Source organism: Phocoena phocoena, chromosome 4, assembly GCF_963924675.1.
Source record: "Phocoena phocoena chromosome 4, mPhoPho1.1, whole genome shotgun sequence".
Taxonomy (NCBI): Eukaryota; Metazoa; Chordata; class Mammalia; order Artiodactyla; family Phocoenidae; genus Phocoena; species Phocoena phocoena.
In genome coordinates this window covers 65,736,748-65,756,238 of record NC_089222.1, presented here as the reverse complement: position 1 = coordinate 65,756,238, position 19,491 = coordinate 65,736,748, and the positions used below count along the sequence as shown (strand labels likewise).

The 19,491-nt window shown below is 44.5% G+C and overlaps 1 protein-coding gene across 3 annotated transcripts in view; it reads left to right on the top strand.

Annotated features, from left to right (window-relative positions):
- MASP1 (MBL associated serine protease 1) overlaps window positions 1-19,491 on the top strand; it is a 61,125-nt gene that overhangs the window by 15,831 nt on the left and 25,803 nt on the right. For all 3 annotated transcript variants that reach the window (XM_065875991.1, XM_065875990.1, XM_065875992.1), the window contains exons 3-8: window positions 9,413-9,590; window positions 11,451-11,582; window positions 13,763-13,959; window positions 16,335-16,482; window positions 17,802-17,920; window positions 18,896-18,974. In XM_065875991.1, coding sequence (XP_065732063.1) covers window positions 9,413-9,590; window positions 11,451-11,582; window positions 13,763-13,959; window positions 16,335-16,482; window positions 17,802-17,920; window positions 18,896-18,974 — 853 coding nt within the window. The remainder of the gene's footprint in view (window positions 1-9,412; window positions 9,591-11,450; window positions 11,583-13,762; window positions 13,960-16,334; window positions 16,483-17,801; window positions 17,921-18,895; window positions 18,975-19,491) is intronic.

Genomic DNA, 19,491 nt, shown 5'->3' with positions numbered 1-19,491 from the left:
TGCGGGATGCTTGCTTCCCAAGCTCGCGGCCACCCCTCCCCAACCAGCTCTTTCTTCTCCCCGTGCTCTGCTGCCTAGAGACCGTCTCCTTTTCTGCCCGGAGCCCTCCTAGCGACTGGGCAATCCTCCTGGTAGCAGAGGGATTCGGGGACTCTAACACCTGCCAGCTGGGTCTCAGGTCCTCACACTGTTAATGGCGTCTAGCATTTGCATGTACACGATACATACCTTCCTAGGGGCTTACCCAGCTCTGTTAGGAGGTTTTTACTCCAACTAACAAATGTATAAGAACACTTTGCTGGGACTATCAGTATATCTGGGCCCTGATGGTAGCTCTGCCATTATCTGGCCATGTGACTTTCAACCAGCTACTTCACTTCTCTGAGCCTCAGTTTCCCCATCTAAGAGAGGAAAATGATAGGTAGCCTTTAATGTCCTTTCTATCTCAGACCTTCTATGGTCTTGTAATTCCAGTTACTGAACAAGGCTGGAAGTCAGAACATCTAGATTTTTATCTCAGGTCAGCTACTCCTAGGCTATGTGACCTTGGAAATTCATGTCACTCCTCTGGTCGGGGAATCACAATGTCTACCTGAAGTGCAATCCTTACAAGACAGCCGTCAGAAACAAATAAAGAAGGTGAAAACACCTTGTCAACTGGAAATTCCACATGCGGGGGGGAGTGGGAATTATTACTATGACTACCACTACTACTACAATTATTATTATTATTATCATCATTATTATTTTAGGGCCAAAGGACTTGATCCAGGACTGAAGCAACAACCTGCAGCCCCTCACAAATGTGGCCAACTTGAGTCTTAACCCCACCAGCTGTGCTGGTTTTACTTACGTGGCTTTCAAGAGCTTCTGAAATGCAATACACACACACACACACACACACACACACACACACACACACACGTCTCCTTTTTTTCTAGACCCAGGTTCTTGTCTGGCATCTGGTACCTTTACTTTGCTCCTTCTCATCATATTTAACTGCAGTTTGGGCACCTGGATAAAGTAGCAGTTTGAGCTGTTAACCCCTGGCCCCAGTCCCTGGAGGGTGACAGACTTGCGGTGAAGGCGACCACAGGAGCACAGAGCACGCACTTGTGAGTCAGGGGTCCTGGGCCCAGGGCTGTCACTGAATCATTGGCCTAAATTCACACACCTAGAGAAATCCTTTGAAACACAGGAAAGTAAAGGGATTCCTGGACTTGCTATTATTCTCTTGTGGGTGGAAGCTTTCAGAGATCCCTTAAATTACTCTGGTCCTCTCTTATAAAATTAGGATAATATCTTTTCCATGTCACCCACCTCCCAGGAGTGATAGGAGGCTTGTAAAGTTCAGAGAGCCAAAGGGACCTAAGATGCCACCTGCCAAATGAGGAGGCCAGGTTGCAAGGTCTCCCTGGGTTCCCTGCCTGCCCCATCAGCCTGGGATCTGGGGGAACTCATAAAAAGAGATGTCTGTGCTGATGACCCCAGTGAGATTAGGAATGAAAGAGTGGAACCAGGAAACAAGAGAGTATCTAGGGACGGTTTCAGTCTCTTAACTCTTCTTCGAATATGTGAAATTACCCATGCCCCACTTAGCTGGGAGTCCAGAAAGGTGTCACCTCAGTTGGCTGAATCTCAGCGGTCCTGTTTTTCTCACTGATTTACTGAGTGCTGACTATATTTCAGGTAACTTTCTAAATATTTTACATATATTAACTCATGTCATGTTCACAGAGTCCTATGATTTATAAATACTATTATTTTCACTATTTTACAAATGAGAAAAACCTATATACAGAGTGTATTCAATTCCTAGGGCTGCCATAACAGATTGCCGTTAACCTGGTGGTTTATAACAGCAGCTGCTTCTGGCACAGTTCTGGAGGCCAGAAGTCTGAAATCAAGGTGTTGGTGGGGCCATGCTTCCTCTGAAGGCTCTAGGGAAGGATCCTTTCTTGCCTCTTCTAGCTGCCTGGTGGTTGTTTGCCAGTCCTTGGCATTCCTGGCTACGGCCGCATATCTCCAATCTCTGCCTCTGTCTTCACACTTTCCTCTGTGTGTGTCTCTGTGTCCAAGTTTCCCATTTCTTATAAGGACACCAGTCATTGGGTTAGGGTCCACCCTAATCCAGTATGAGGTCATCTTAACATAATTTCATAGGCAAAGAACTATTTCCATATAAAATCAAGTCCAAGAGTTAGGACTTGAACGTATCTTTTAGGGAATACAATTTAACCTAAAACATAGAGAATTTAAATAATTTTCCTAACCTATACTAATTGGTGAAGACTCATGTGCAACTTTTATAAAGATGAGGTCCCACGTGATCCAGTCTCAGTAAGGGGTTACATCCAAAAAAGCAGAAAACGTACACAATTGAAAGCAATTCACAGTTTGACTCACTCTCTTGAGAACCAAAGAAGGGCAGAGATGTTCTTACCACAAACATTCTTAAATGTTCTAATCCTCCATGCCCCCTCTCTCCCTCTCCTCTTCTTTCCCCTAAAGTCTTCAGGAATTTCACACCAAGGATCTCTTCTACCTCCCCTCATACCTCCGCTTACACCCCATCCTCTGGGTCCCTCTTGGACTTGACAATCACAAAAACTGTCCCCTGACATGAGACCCTCCCTGCCATATGTGAATTTTAGTTGTTCCGAGTTTCTTGATTGTTTTCTCAGAATTTTATTTTTCACCGTATTGTTTGTGTGGAATTAAAGCAAAAATGTTCACCTCTTTTTCAGCTTTGTTGGGACCCAAGGGCTAGAAAAAAATGAGAGAAGGAAGTGAAATAGTGATGAGGGGGTCTCCATACATGACCATGAGGAAGGGAAGACTCAGGTGGTTATAAGAGATGGAGAGACTGGAAACCAACCCTGAACTTCCAGGCTGGTTCAGCTGCCCCACCTGTGTGCTCCCTTTGTTGGTTGACCTGAACCAACTGATTTTATGCCATTGGGTAGAAGCTAGAGGGAAGTAGCCGTGGGCCCAAATTTCTTTTTAAAATACTTTTAAAATAGAAAAACAGGAAAGAGAAAAATTACCTATCATTTCACTAGCCATTGTTGTTTGCTCTAATTCCTTCCACTTTTTATTTTCAATGTATACTTTCAACATAGTTATAATTACATTGAATATACAATTTGTCCTGCTTTTTCACTTAGTATAACCTACTAAGAATGTTTCCAGATCACTGAAAATTCTCCATTAATGCAATAATCAATAGCTGCTTAACTAACCTAATGCTGATGCAACAGTTCCCCTAGAATTGGGTATTTACATTGTTTCCAGTTTTCTATTATTATATATAACTGCTAGAAACATCACTGTTCATAAGTTTTTTCCACAATTGGAATATCTTCCCCTCAATTATATTCCCAGTTATGGGGCCAGGGAAGAACTTTCTAAGCCAAAGATAATCCAAAATGGCCTCATCTATCTTGGAAGGTAGTGAGTTTTTCATCTCTGCAACTGATCATGAAAAGCTGGTGTGAATTTTTCAAGGGTGTGGTAGAAAAATAAGAGGTTAAACGAGGTAAATTTCAAGGCCCTAAGACGGCATGAGACTGTAAGTCTCAAAATTTCAGTTCACGAAGGTCAGTGTCTCTCTTTGTCCCAGATTACTTCCTTACTCCCTATAATATGTCTAGTGCTGTGTAACAAACCACTCCAAAATTTAGTAGCCAAAACAATATCCATTTTATTTGCTCTTGACTCTGTGGTCAGAAGTTTAGGCTAGACTTGGCAGGATGCTCCTTTTGCTGGATTTGCCTGAGGTCATTTCTGTGGCTCCAGGCTGTATCAGTCAGAGTTCAGTCAGAAAAGCAGAGCCTCTGTGAGTATTATGAGATAAAAGCTATTTATGGGCATTAGAACTCATGTAATTATAGGAGAGGCTAGGAAAGTAAAGATCCCAGCTTCTCCTAGACAGAGAGTTGGAGGACCACAGACAGTTCACTTATCCATTTTCGTGAAGCCCTGGCATGGGTGGAAATATTGGTATCTTCAGAGAAAGCTGAGAATTCAAGCCTATTGAAGAAGCCAAAGTTGAGTCATGAAGGGGGAGCTCATGGAGAGAAGTCTATGAGAAGCTGTTGGCTCTGAGCAGCTACTACGCCTGTGGGGACACCTGCAAGCCTCTGGTGGGCCTGGGCCACTCTTAGTCATCAGAGCCAGAAGCAGGAAAGAAGAGCTGTATGCAGAGAGGAGGAGAGTGAAGACAATTAGAACCTATTGGCACATCTACATCTGTCCATCTCTGTATCTGATCATAAAACAACCTCCAGAGAGTGAGGACTATTGCCTTCCAAACCCACACAAATTCCTGTTTTGGCCAACAGTAACCTGGAACTAGAGAGAAGGAAATTCTGGGGAACATGGTTCTGAGGTTAACTAAATTGACAGCAGGACAATTCAGCACACTCCCTGAATGCCTAAATTAAATCTGAAAAGCTCTTCAAGGGCCCAGAGAAGATGTCAGTGGGGCTCCAGGATGAAGCTTGGGAACATAGACTAGCAAAGCTCTCAGGCATTTGGGCTTATAGGACGGCCTCTTTTTTTTTTAAATTGAGGTATAGTTGATGTACAATATCATATAAGTTACAGGTGTACAACACAGTGATTCACAATTTTTAAAGGTTAAAATCCATTTATAGTTATTGTAAAATATTGGCTATATTCCCTGTGCTGTACATATATCCTTGTAGCTTATTTATTTATACATAATAGTTTGTACCTCTTAATCCCCTACTCCTTTGTTGCCCCCCCCACCCCAGTAACCACTAGTTTTTTCTCTGTATCTGTGAGTCTGTTTCTTTTCTGTTATATTCACTAGTTCATATTATTTTTTAGATTCCATATATAAGTGATATCATATAGTAGAGGACAGCATTTTTTGTTTGCCTCCTGTCTTAAAGGAGCATGAGCATTATTGACTAGGGAATCAGGATGCTGCATTGTGAACCTGAAGCCACCACTCACTAGATCATGACCTTGCTTGATTCATTTAAATCATCTGGGCTTCAAGTTTCTCATTGGGTGGCTGTCAGTGTATTTGTTAAGCTCTGGTGAGATAACCTTATGGACATGTGGAAAGCAGCCATAGCTGTCCTCCCACAGAAATTTGACCAAGTTTTCTGCTGCTCTGCCTTAGCTTTGCCTAGGAGGTTTGTGCTGTTTCTACTAAGGTAGAAAATTCATAGAAAACAGGCTCTGGCTTCTTTTCCTTAGATCTCTCTCCCCTGTTCCCTGTCCTCAATAGAACTCCTTTCCTACATCAATAGAACCCCTTTCCTAGGTGGTGGTGGGAAGGGAGGGGCAGTTGAGACTCCTAATGCCCCTGGGACTTTGCTATTCCCTCTGCCTGGATGTCCTCCCCTCTGCCCCCCAAACCCTCCACCTACTATTTCTACCTGCCTAAATTCTACTCACCTTTCAGTCCCCAGATCAAAGAACATTCTCTTCTTCTTAAGTGTTCTCTGATTCCTCTCAGCTGGATGCAATATTTTCCCATCCTATAAGCCCAGGGGCTTCCTAGCTTTCATTGCAATAATTACAATCTGGTGATTCCCTAACACATACACATTTGAGTACTTATTCTCCTACTAAATTTTACATTCCCAGAGGCGGGGGCGGGAGGGAGACTTCCTTATTAAGCACGTGCAACAAATAAGTAATTTTTGACATCCTTCACATTATAATGCAGACAGAACTTGCTATATAAATATTTGCTGAGTTGAGTTGAAAGAAAGCAGATTGAGGACATGCATCCATGTGTTGGTGCCCTGAATCACAATAGTCTGAAAGGACATGGGTGCCCATAAGAAGTAGAAAAATGAAGAGTCTGTGATCCCCAGCCAGATGGTTCTGTAATATTACAAATTTTGTGTTTTCATTTGATAAGGTATTTCCCCCCATCATGTTAATACGGTGACCCTAGAAATGGGATAGTCTGAACAGAAGCCAGAGCTCAATCCTCCATCTGTACTCAGAAGTCAATGGTTTTTGTAGATTTTTACAATCATAGCAAGAGCTGAAGATATTAAGTAGGGCCAGTGACCCCCTCTATTTAGGTTATGGCCAGAGCTGTCACTGAGCCACATCCTCTCTGGGAGACAGTCCATGCACCCAAGATAAAGTTTCAAGAGGCCCTTGATCTAGAAAAGTTGTTTGGCAAAGTGCCTATGTCTTTTGCCTTGCACCCTCTGGGTTGGTGGGTTCCTTTCTCCAGGGTCAAAACAGTTCCAAAAACAAAACAAGTATCAGGGAATCATGATAATCTCTCCACTCCTGAGCAAGTCACTGCCCCTCTCTGGACCTCAGTTTCCTCTAGAAGGATGGGGATCGAAACAGCTCTTAAGGGTCCCTCCTTCCACGCTCTGATATTCCAGGACTCTATTCGGAGCTGCAGGCTGAATTCCCAGGGCCCCGGGGCCTTTTCTTCCCTGCTTCTAAAGGTATTTCTGGCTCAGATTTCCCCATGGGTCTCAGCTGGGGCGTGCTTACCTGTCCTCTGGAATAGTGAGGCCCTGCAGGTGATGATCGTTTACCTGCCATCATAAACGGTCCTTAAGCGTGGAACTTACAAGGAGGGAGGCTGTTTATCACAGACTTTCATCAGGTCTCTCCCTAATCCAAATTATCTCTGGCTGATTTCACTTGAAAGTGTCCATGCTACAGGTACTATGGAACCCCAGAGACCTTGGGAATACCGAATTAGGAAGGAGGCTGCTGTGCCTCGAAGTGTTAATGCTCAAGGCATGACTCTTCATTAGTAATTGATTCTGTATCACGTGGTTATAGACCACAAACAAGTTCAACTTCATCAAGTTCCTCAGCAGGAAGCAATCTGTGTGCTGAAATTCCTGCTCACCATCCTCTAGTTGGTTTATTTAATGTATGGATATGATGACTTGTTAGAATACTAGTATGTCAGGACTGGAAGAGAGTGTAGAGCTCAGCAAGTTGAAACCCCTAGTTTACCAGGTGGATAACTACAGGAGTCAGCCACATAACAGTTTATGGTGGAGTCAGGAATACTCAGGACCTCTAAATGCCAGGTCCATACACTCCAAAGCAGAGGTCACCAAGATAGTGCATTCCAGCTCATGCAGTTACTCATAGAAGAAGCCTTCTCCCAGGCCCTCACTCTAAATCTATTTCGTCTTATTTTTATTAAGTTCTAACGATAGCAGCTTAACTGGTTTCTATTTTACAACATATTTCAGCTAATAAACTGATTTTAAAACAGCGAATAAAACATAAAGAAGACCTAAGAATTGCGAAGGCATAATAGTCTGGGGACCTTCAAAGCAGGGCAAGCAACATTACGTAACTCAGTATCCCTAAGATGGTTGATGTTCATAACAATGTCCCTGGATCACCAAGAGGGATTAGCATGTTTTACCTGAGAAAGCAGGGATTTGAATAAAGCACTTTAAAAAGCATTATACCCCGCTACCCCGGAAAAAATTTTTTTAGTCATAGCTAGGTAAAAACTTCAGCTACCTGGAAAACTCAGATCAGCAAAACAGCAAAACGGCTGTGATGTTCAAGGAAGTGACATTTCAGCTGTGTGCAGATAGGCACATTCTATAGCAATAAGGCTGGTGTGAGTTGGGCTAGTATCTGCAGAGAAGAGGAAAAAATAGCAAAGCTATGATCTCATTTTCTGTTTACACTTCAGTTCCCAAAGTTAGTGATTAATTGTCCTTGTGTTTTGTTGCCAGGGCAAATTGTTTTTCTTTAAAACTCCCACTTATTTTAAATAAATAAATCATTAGTTTCAAAACAGAAGTGTCAAATGTTAAGATACTTCTGACATACTAAACTAATGAACAAAACAATGAATTCATTAGAAGCTACTAGAGATAGGCAGCCTTTGAGAACTTTCTCTAATGACTTTGAAAGGCAGCAGAAATCATTCTTGGTCAGAGATTTTTCTCACACATCTCGGTTAAAATACCAATCTAGAGGTTGCAAACAGAAACACTACCTTAAAATGATCGCGGTAGGTGTAAATGATAGAGTGGTAGGTAGGCCAAGTATTGGTAGTCAAATAAATATACCAACCAGCTACACTGTGCTTCCCAAACCAAACACACAAATTCTGCTTTAGGCAATCAGTTTAGAATCTCTCCTTGGGTCTCTGAATTTACCCAGGGCCTCAGACTCTTGCAAAGTAGAGAATTCTTTAGCAAATAGGCAATATTTGCATCTGAGTCTTAACACAAATGCACCTGTTTCTGGGTGACTCCAGTAGTTTCTGCGTTATTAAGACTACCTATTAAACACAGTTCTGATTACGTCTTCCCTTTACTCACAGAATTGAGTCACTTGTTATTATGTCATTCAAGGTCAACTGTAATCTAGTTTCAACTTATTCCTCCAAATATATCTCTCCTACAATCCCCACAGACTCCCTGGCATCTCACTGTTCTCAGAATAGGTCTTGCACTTTTAGTTCTTAATGACAAATATTTATTGGGTAACTGCTATGTTCTAGGTCCTGCACCATGCACTGAAGATACATCTATGAAGAAAAGAATCTGAAAAAGAATAGATGCATACATATGTATAACTGAATCACTTCGTTGTACACCTGAAAAGAACACATTATTAAGCAACTATACTTCAGTAAAAATAATAAATAAAAAGCATATGCAATTTTTTTAAAACTTCCACTTCTGATACAGATGTTGTATCATTTTATAAATAAAACTCAGATATATCAATAAGTAATTAATTAAATAATTAAGTAATTAAGTAATTAAAGTCTCACTCTCTTGCAGCATACATTCTAACGGGGATCCTTCACCTCCTTCTGAGTGCATCCTCAATGAGACACTTGTCACACTGTATGATAGCTCTGTCTCTGTTTTTCTCCCCCTGAACACTGCCTCCCGGTGACAGCTCTGCGTCTTACTCATCTCCCGTCATCCCCACCCCACGGTTTGCTCCGTGGCAGGCACACGCTGAATGTTCAATGAATGACTTATACTGTGTATAAACTTTCTTTTCCTGGAAATGTAAGTTCCTGTTGCGTATAGAATCTGTGAGATTATCTAGCTCTTATTTATTTATTCTATTATCCAATGTTAAAATTTATTTATTTTAACATTGAGCTATTTTTAACAAATAAGCCATTTTGTTGTCAACAGGAATGACAAATGCCAAGCTACTTCTGATGGACCTAAACAAAACGAGTGAAACAGTGGCTGGACGGCCACATTGACTTAACCTGTAATGTGTCTTTCCTCAAATCCCAGAATCCCTAAACCCCTTTCTCTGGCTTTCCCAGGCTGTCTGGTCTACTTGTGGGCAGCCCCTCCGTCTTTTCTCCTGGAGACCAGCAGAGAAGAGCTAATTTGGGAAGGTGCTCATCTTGTTCCCTTTCTCTTTGACCCTAAAGGTAGAAACTGAGGAGCAGGTGCTGGCAACCTTCTGTGGCAGGGAGACCACAGACACAGAACAGACCCCTGGCCAGGAAGTGGTCCTCTCCCCTGGCTCCTTCATGTCTATCACTTTCCGTTCAGATTTCTCCAACGAGGAGCGATTCACAGGCTTTGAGGCCCACTACATGGCTGTGGGTAAGTTAGAGAAGTGGGTGGCTCATCCCTGGGTCTCCCTTTCTCTCTCAAGATTAAAAGTGCCTTGTGCTCTCTTCTTTAGAATGAACACCTTATACTCACCACATAGATTCTACCAGTAATGTCTTACTGCATTTGCTCTATCACTTATCTATCCATCTATCTATCCTCTATTCATTAATGCATCTTTTTTGATGCATTTCAAAATAAATTGCAGACATCAGTACTCTTCTTCCTAAATACTTTAGCATGTATATTGTTTATCTAATCTACTCACATTTTTTCCTTTTAATGTAAAATTTACATTCAGTGAAATGCACAAATCTTAAGTACATTTAAATTTTCAAAAATTTGTATTTGTGTCTAACACAAACCCCTAAAAAGATGTTGAGCTTTATCACTAACCCAAAAAGTTCCCTTGTACTCCTTCCCAGTTGCAACCCACTCCCACCTCCTTTAGAGGCCACAACTGTCCTGATTTATTTTCCACCATAGATTAGCTTTGCCACTTCCAAAACGACATATAAATGAACACATACAGAATATATTTTGTGAGGTGAGGATTTTTCTACTCAGCATAAAGTTTTTGATATTCATTCATGTTGTTGCAATGCATCAGTAATGGTTTCTTTTCCTAGCAGAGTAATTTTCCATTGTATGAATATACTGCAGTCTATTTATCCATTCTCCTATTGTTGGACACCTGGGTTCTATCCATTTTTTGGCTCTCAATAAAATTTCTATGAACCTTTTTGTACAAGCCATTTTGCAAACATGTTTTCACTTCTGCTGGGTATATATCTAGGAGCAGAATTGCTGAGTCATAGGGCAGGTGTATGTTTAGTTCTATAAGAAATTGTCAAACTTTTCCTAAAGTGTTTGCACCATTTTGTACCTCTCCACCAATGTGTGAGAGTTCTGGCTGCTCCTTATCCTCACCAACATTTGATGTTATCAATTAAAAAATGTTTAACCATTCCGTGGGTTATGTAGTGGTACTTCATTATGGTTTTGTTTTGTTTTGTTTTGTTTTTGCGGTACGTGGGCCTCTCACTGTTGTGGCCTCTCCCGTTGCGGAGCACAGGCTCCGGACGCGCAGTCTCAGCAGCCATGGCTCACAGGTCCAGCCGCTCCGTGGCACGCGGGATCCTCCCGGACCAGGGCACGAACCCGCGTCCCCTGCATTGGCAGGTGGACTCCCAACCACTGCGCCACCAGGGAAGCCCTTCATTATGGTTTTAATTTGCATTTCCCTGGTGCCTAGTGATGCTGAGCATCTTTTCATGTGCTTTGTGGCCATTCCTGTATCTTTTGGGAAGAAATATATGTTCCAATTTTTAAACTGGGTTGAGAACATACATCTTTTTATCCTTATATTTCCAATGCCTAGGATAGGGCTTGACCCCCATAGGGACTTAGAAAGAGAGAAGCAGTATGGAGGAGAGGTTAAGAGCCCAGATTCTAGAGCCAGCCCACCTTGATTTGAATGCTGACTCCACCACTTAACTCTTGGTGTGACTCGGAGTAAGTTCTTTAATGGCTCTAAGTCTCAGCTTCATCATCTATAGAAAGGGGATCATAATGGTCCTGCTTGCTATTATCACAACTGTTAGAGAACAGTGGCACCACCAGAAGTCAGGTTGCCTGGGTTTGAACCAGGCTCTCTCTGATCTTGGGTAAGCCTCCTCATTTGTAAATGGAGATAGTGGCTACTTATGGGCCTTCGGTGAGGCTTAAATGAGGGATGCAGGAACCTCCCAACACAGTGAGTGGCCCATACTGAGTGCTCTGTAAATGTCGGCTGTTGTCTTCACCATCACACATGAACTGGTTGACTGAGAGGCTCTACCTGCCCCGCAGATGTGGACGAGTGCGTGGAGCGGGAAGACGAGGAGCTGTCCTGTGACCACTACTGCCATAATTACATCGGCGGCTACTACTGCTCCTGCCGCTTCGGCTACATCCTCCACACAGACAACAGGACCTGCCGAGGTGGGGCCCAGCGATGATTCTGTGCATCACCATTATGCACTGTATTTTCTGATAAGATTAGGGGAGGCTCAGAGGAAGGACAGATATGCAGTAGGGATGATTTAAAATGAAATCAGAGAGCTGTGCCTCAGATACCCAGGGGTAAAGATGCTGAAATGCCCACCAGCCTGGAAATCAGGTTCAGGTTGTCAGAGGACCGCATTTCAGAAGCCCTAGCCTCTAGTTCATCTTTCTTCCTGGGCAGCAGGAATTTCTGCTCCTTAGTCCCTATTTCCTCTTCTACTGTAAGTAACTGGCCAAGTCAAGGGAAAACCCAGGTTTCCCAGTCCTGAACCATGAACTAGGCTTCACCCACCAGGTCTTTTTTTCCTGCTCTTTCATGGCCCCTCAAGTTCCTCTGTGATAGAGAGAACCTCAGTGCAAGGGAGAGAAGAGGGAAGAGAGAGGCAAAGACAGAGGTGGCAAGAAAATGTCCCATTCCTTCTAGCTCCCTTTGCTTTCACCTCTCATCAATGTGCCTTCTCTGCCACAGTCTTCCAGGCTGAGGCAGGGGTGGAGAAATAGGAGGACTTGGCCACTTTCCATGAGGACCTCCTGGCTAGCAGGTAATAGCCACATAGGAAAATGGTAAAATGTAGTAAGTGCTGTAAAAGAAGTGTGGACATGGTACTATCAGACTGAGTCTGCACAGAGAAGTGAGCAAGCCCTTCCTTCTCAGAGATGGTGCCCTTGATGAAGGAGAAATAACAAGGAAAGGAGGGCACTCCAGGCAGAGAGAACAGCTTCTGCAAGCATTCAGAAGCATGACAGAATTTGGAATGTTTGGGGAATTGCCAGTAGATTAGTTTGACTTCAGGGTAAGGATCTGCGTTTTAGAAAGATCACTTGGAAGCTGAGTGAGGGATCATTGGAGGAGGTAAAGGCTGGAAACAAGAATTTTTTTCCTTTCTCCTTCAAAAACTCCTACTTACTTCCAAATAAAACCCTATAGGACCCATCAGTACAAAGCAGGCACACAACAGGAGTTTTCTCGAAGAGGGTTAGTATTTTCCACGGTTTTCATTCAGTAAGTATTTATTGAGTATCTACTATGTGCTGAGTACAGAGGGGCTAAGAATGAGCAATGTTTCCCAATCCTGTTTTTCATTTTCACTTCTGCCCCCAGGAGCCTTTTTAAACGTTCTCTTCCTAATTGCCTCACCCACGAAATTTTAATACCACAGACATACTGTATATATGCTTATGCACTGTATGTCTATCTGTGTATTATGCATAAAAAGAGTAACAACTCCCCCTCCCAAAGAACCAATTTTGGCCCCCTTAGGGGCGATATTCTCCCCATGAAAGTAGTTGGTGTAGAAAATGAAAGCTTCGGGATTCAGAAACCACTCTAAACCTTGTTCTGCAGCTCGTAGCTGTGGGACTGCAGGTTAGTCATGCCCCCTTTCTGGCCACTGTTTTCTCATTTACAAATAAGCAGGATAAACAAAGGCTTAGGAAGAACTGTCATGCCAGATCCAAGATAGGTCAGCCCAAGGACAATGGTTCAGTGGCAAACAACAGGGCCTTGGCAGGGCTCAGCCATGGCCGGGATCCAGGACCCTGGGTGCTGGGTTGCAGCTGTGGTGAGGAACAGGGCAGAATCCCTGAGCTCAGGGAACTTACAGTCTAGTGGAGACAGGAAAATCCACTGACAAATATATTTCATACTGGCAAGCAGTGGTCAGCAGCATGAAGAGACACAAAAGCAAGACCAGGGCCAGAGAGTGAGGGTACGTGTGAAGGTCCTGTGTTATATGAGGGATCCAGGAAGGCTTTGAGCAGAGACCCCAGGGAGTCCTGGGCTGAGGGGAGAGCAGGACAAAAGAAGACCAGACTTTTTACCAGACCACTCCATCTCAGACCCCTCCAGCCCCCCACAAAGACCAGAGAATTTGACAAGAAAGCTTATCACACTCACTGCCTTTGAGTATTGACTCTGCAAATTACTGGGTGTGTGACCTTGGTTAAATCACTTCCCCTCACTAAACTGCAGTTTCTCCGTCTGTAAAATGGGGATAATGACTCCTTCCCCACTTGCGTCTCAGGACCACTGGGAAAATTGTACAGTAGCCGATAAGAAAGGGCTTGCTGTGGCCATGGGTTTGGTGTGCCACTTTGCTCCGGTGTGTTTCCCACAGTGGAGTGCAGTGACAACCTCTTCACGCAGAGGACTGGCGTGATCACCAGCCCCGACTTCCCCAGCCCTTACCCTAAGAGCTCCGAATGCGTCTACACCATTGAGCTGGAGGAGGGTTTCATGATCAGCCTGCAGTTTGAGGACATTTTCGACATTGAGGACCATCCTGAGGTGTCCTGCCCCTATGACTACATCAAGGTAAGAAGACAGTGGGCATAAGCCCTGGGAATGCTGGAAAATCTTGGATGACTTGGGGAAATTGACATTCTTGGCCCTCCCTTCTTCCAGGAGAGGGGGCCAAGCAGGTTTCTTCCTAAAAATAATTATTTAAAATAACATCTACCAGCTTAATTGGATCCAGTCTAGGGTTCTGCCCTGTTCTCAAACTAGCCCTTTGCCCACCTGCAAAATCCCTTCTGCCAGGTAACATAACATCATCATGAAGTAACACCAGGGTGAAGGTCATGGGGACCGTCTTAGAATTCTGTCTACCACACAGCACATCCTGGGAGCTATGCTATGAGCCTTATCCAGGCACGTAACCTCTTGGGGCTTCACTTTGCCCCCTTGCCACAGTAAGGCTGACAAGATGAAGATGTACCCAGGATTATAGAATTCATCAAACGAGGGTTAAAGAGTGCTGGTCCTCAGAGGTAGGAGAAAGAGTTAAAGTCATAGGCAGGACCGGGCCTGGGAGCTGGGAAATCCGGACCAGCCCAGAGTACGTCTTCCCATCTCTCCATCCCCGATGCCTCCATCTGAGTGTAAACCCTGCTCTCTTCCGGTCAAGTGCAAAGCTACCTGGCAGGTTTGCTGGCTTCCACTCTTGCTCTACACAGTCTGGTCTCTCATAGAATCCAGGGTAAACTCTATGAAAGCCAGGTTACATCAAGATTGTATTTGGAGTAAACATAAATTCCTCAACACAATATGGCCCTTGTCTGCCTTTCCAACCTCAAGCCAGGGCATTCCCTCTGTTCCAGCCCCACTGGCTTCCTTCCCGTTCTTTTATTTATTTATTTATTTATAATTTTTTTTAACATCTTTATTGGGGTATAATTGCTTTACAACGGTGTGTTAGTTTCTGCTGTATTACAAAGTGAATCAGCTCTATGTATATATATATCCCCATACCTTCTCCCTCTTGCGTCTCCCTCCCACCCTCCCTATCCCACCCCTCTAGGTGGTCACAAAGCACCGAGCTGATCTCCCTGTGCTATGTGGCTACTTCCCACTAGCTATCTATTTTACATTTGGTAGTGTATATATGTCCATGCCACTCTCTCACTTCGTCCCAGCTTACCCTTCCCCCTCCCCGTGGCCTCAAGTCCATTCTCTACTCTGTGTCTTTATTCCTGTCCTGCCCCTAGGTTCTTCAGAACCTTTTTTTTTTTTTAAAGATTCCGTATATATGTGTTAGCATATGGTATCTACTTTTCTCTTTCTGACTTACTCCCCTCTGTATGACAGACTCTAGGTCCATCCACCTCACTACAAATAACTCAATTTTGTTTCTTTTATGGCTGAGTAATATTCCATTGTATATATGTGCCACATCTTCTTTATCCATTCATCTGTCGATGGACAGTTAGGTTGCTTCCATGTCCTGGCTATTGTAAATACAGCTGCTATGAACATTGTGGTACATGACTCTTTTTGAATTATGGTTTTCTCTGGGTATATGCCCAGTAGTGGGATTGCTGGGTCGTATGGTAGTTCTATTTTTAGTTTTTTAAGGAACCTCCATACTGTACTCCATAGTGGCTGTATCAATTTACATTCCCACAAACAGTGCTGGAGGGTTCCCTTTTCTCCACAACCTCTCCAGCATTTATTGTCTGTACAGATTGCCAACAAACACATGAAAGGATGCTCAACATCACTAATCATTAGAGAAATGCAAATCCTTCCTGTTCTTGATACTTGCCAGGCTCTTTCCCACCTTTGGCCTCAACCTTCATATAAGTTGTTTTTGCTGCCTGGAAAGTATTCTTCCCTCCTCTTCCAATGAGAAGCTCCTTCTCATCCTACATGTTTCAAATGCAATGTCACCTCCTCAAAGAGGCCTTCCCTGACTTCCTATTTAAAGTTATCTATTATATTAATGATGAATTATACAAACTACATAGATTTTACTACATAAATCATAAACATATAGCATATATTTATATCATCCTGATTATTTTTATAATGTTAACCAAAGCCTGTAATTATTTTGTTTATTATCCATTAGTCTGCCCCGACTAGGCTGCAGGGTCTTTAAGAACAGAGGCCTTTTCTGTCCTGTGCACCTGGACAGGGCTCTTCTCCTTTCTGAGCCATAATATATTCATCTATGAGCAGAGGATTATCAGCCTGCCTTGTCCACTTCCAGGGTCACTGTAAATTGTAAATGGGAGAGTGGAGATGGAACCCTTTGGTGAATGGTAATGCCCACTAAAAATGTGAGTGAACGCCGTGGGCTCACATCGAAGCTTCCAGAAAACCCCGGGTGCAGTGTAGAGACAATCCCTGCAGCAGCCTCACACACACTCAGGTGTGACCCTGCTTTTTCTCTGTCTTGCCCCTCACAGATTAAAACCGGTCCAAAAGTTCTGGGGCCCTTCTGTGGAGAGAAAGCCCCAGAACCCATCAATACCCAGAGCCACAGCGTCCAGATCCTGTTCCGCAGTGACAACTCAGGCGAGAACCGGGGCTGGAGGCTGTTGTACAGGGCAACAGGTAACACGGCCTCTCCCCTCCTGGGTCACACTTGGCTCCCATGCTCAGCCCTCATGGGGCAGTGGCCACGTGGTGAGGGGGAGCAGGCCTGGGGCTCCTCCCCGGATGTGGCAGAACTCCCAGCTCTGCCAGTGAGCAGCTTGGGACCGAGGCAAATTCTCTTTACTGACTCAGTTTCCCATCTGTAAAATGGGCGCAAGGGCAGCAGTGATGGTGGGTTTGGACTAGATGTAGATTTCAAAACTGGCTGCACTTCAGAATCACATGAGGAGATTTAAAAAAAAAAAAAAAAAACTGTTTCCTGAACTTCACCCCTTCACGCTGTGATTCATTGGGCGTGGGGAGGACCCCTCCAGTGCCAGCCCTCCTCACGTCTGGGGCAGGAATTTGGGTGAGAGTCTGTAGCTCAAAATGTTTCACCATGGCCATTTGCCTCCATGTGTCCCCCAGACTGACAAAGCCCACAAGCCTCATTCCCCAGTACCTCAAGGCACTCAGTCCTGGTCCATACCCTGCTGGAGGTATTTGATCCAACGGGCCTGCAGTAACTCGAGGAAGAAGTGGGTATGCATCAGTGACAAGACCACAGCTGTGTGTGACTAATCCAGTTCAGAGACTATCCTGGACTTGCCTGCATCATCACATTTAGTGCCTGCTTGAGGGGAGAGGCAGGAAGAGGATATTAACAAAGGAGAGTTCCTCCAGGAAGGAGGAATCCTATCCAATTTAGCCTTTTGAAGAGAGGGCTCAGGGGCATACAATCACAGTCTCTCTAACACTTTGAAGAATGGTCTTGGGAAGAAAGAGTGGGGTCATCGTGCGTGACCCAAAAGAGCAAACTATGCCCACTGAGTAAAAATTACAAGGGTATAAATTTCAGTTGAATATGAAAATTCTGTTCCTTTAATCAGAGGAGTCTAGTATGAAAGATACAGGTTGGGAGGTATCGAGCTCCCTGTCCCTGTAGGAATGCAAATAGATGTCTGAGGTCTACTATAGAAGATGTAAAGGGAACATTAGACAGGAGTTGCACTCAGTGACATTTAATATCTTTTCCAACCCTGAGTTCTGATGAAATCATCTGGCCAACCACTTCATTTTACAAATGAGGAAATAGAGGTCCATGTTGGAAAGTGACCTGCTCAAGTTTCCAAAGTAAGCCTTCTTCAGGGCCTGGTAGGTCCAGGCCCCCATAGCCTGGGGGTATGGTTTTTGTGTGGCTTTTCCACCTTCATCAGGCCTTGCATTCTAAGGAATGGCCTCTCGTGACCAGACTTTTCTTTGTTTTCTCACCTTCTCCTTTCATTGTTCCCCACCAGGGAATGAGTGCCCCAAGCTGCAGCCTCCTGTCCATGGGAATATCGAGCCCTTGCAAGCCAAGTACTTTTTCAAAGACCAGGTGCTCATCAGCTGTGACACAGGCCACAAAGTGCTGAAGGTACAAGGTCCTGCCGGGGGAGGGAGGTCATCCAGGCCAGAGAAATTCTCCAGAGCCTCCCAGGGCAGATGGGCTTCTAGAGCTTGTCCTGGTCCCACCACAGTATTTCCTACCTTCTCCATAAACCTCCAAAATGCATCAGAGATTCCAGTCTTGTAAAAATTCAAAGTGTGTGTCCCAGACTCTCATTTCTGAAAGTGACACAAAAGTCAGAGCAAATCAAATCCATGCAGCCCGATAACCAGTACAAACAACATTAACAAAGTTTGTCAGGCTTCTGGGGGGGACCTGGGATAGAAGTAGAGATTTTGAAGGTGGCAGGTAGGCATTGCTTGCTCTCTGAAACAGTCGTTCTCCTAGGAACCCCATGGTTAACTTAAAAACAAGAAAAAAAAAAAAAAAAAAAAACACCTCCCAACCCCACCTGAGATCAATTCAAGCAGAATCTCTGGGGGGGGAGGGTGTCCCAGTGACTGTTCTCTGTTAAGTTGCCCAGGTGAGTCTGATGTGAGCCAAGCTAGTGGACCGCTGCTCTCAGGGAAGGATCATCCAAGTGCGGACCCCACGACATCAGCACATCACTTGTTAGAAATGCAAAGCTGTGGTCCCCAGGCCAGACCCACTGATTCAGAAGGGCCCAGTGACCTGTGCAAAAGCCCTCAGGGGCTCAGGGTTGCTGCCGCTCACTCAGGTTTGAGAGCCGCTGCACTGAAGGAGTCACGGGTCCAGGTTTCCCTTCAGAGACAGCCTCCCGGACCCCTTCTTGCACACAGTCCTGGCCTGTCTCCAGAGTAGGAGCGGGGGGATACGAATTCAGCATCTGTATTCCCCTTAGCTTCAAGCCCTTGGAGGCCCACGGTTGGGAAAGCTCAGGGGAGGGCAGCCACCTTTGCTGTTCGAGCTGCTTTCACTGGGAAAAACCACAGACCCCACCGTTCCTCCTTCTTCCCATACCTCCTTCATGTTTCTTCCCAGGATAATGTGGAGATGGACACGTTCCAGATCGAGTGTCTGAAGGATGGGACGTGGAGTAACAAGATTCCCACCTGTAAAAGTAAGAAAACACAATCGGTTGATTCTAAGGCTCATGAGCTCCCCAGCACTGGTGGGATCCGAGCAGAGCCCACACAAGGGGGGAAACCTGGCAGGTACAGTCTGAGCAGGTTAGGGCAGGAATTCCACAGGCACATCGGGGTTGGACAAAAGTTTATTAATGTTTCTTTCAGCAATAAGATGTTAGAATTCCGAAAGGACCTTGTGGGTCCCAGTTTGTTTTCTAAATACTAATTTTACCTCTGCCTGCAGGCAGGTTGCCAGATTTGCTAAAGGAATAGCTTGTTTCCAGGTTCAAAACTAGCTCCGGCAATTGCTAATTCAGGAAACTATTTTGGCCCTGGTGCCCAGAGCCCAGTGACCTTGCCAGCCTTTACGTGGCCATCAGCTATATCCACTGTCTCCTGGGACAGCTCAGGAGCTGGGGCTGTGCGGGAAGGGCTGTGCGGTCAACACAGTGAAGCAGGGGGTCCAGTTCTGCACTGGTTCTTGAGACCCAGAGTTCTTGCCTTGGCTCT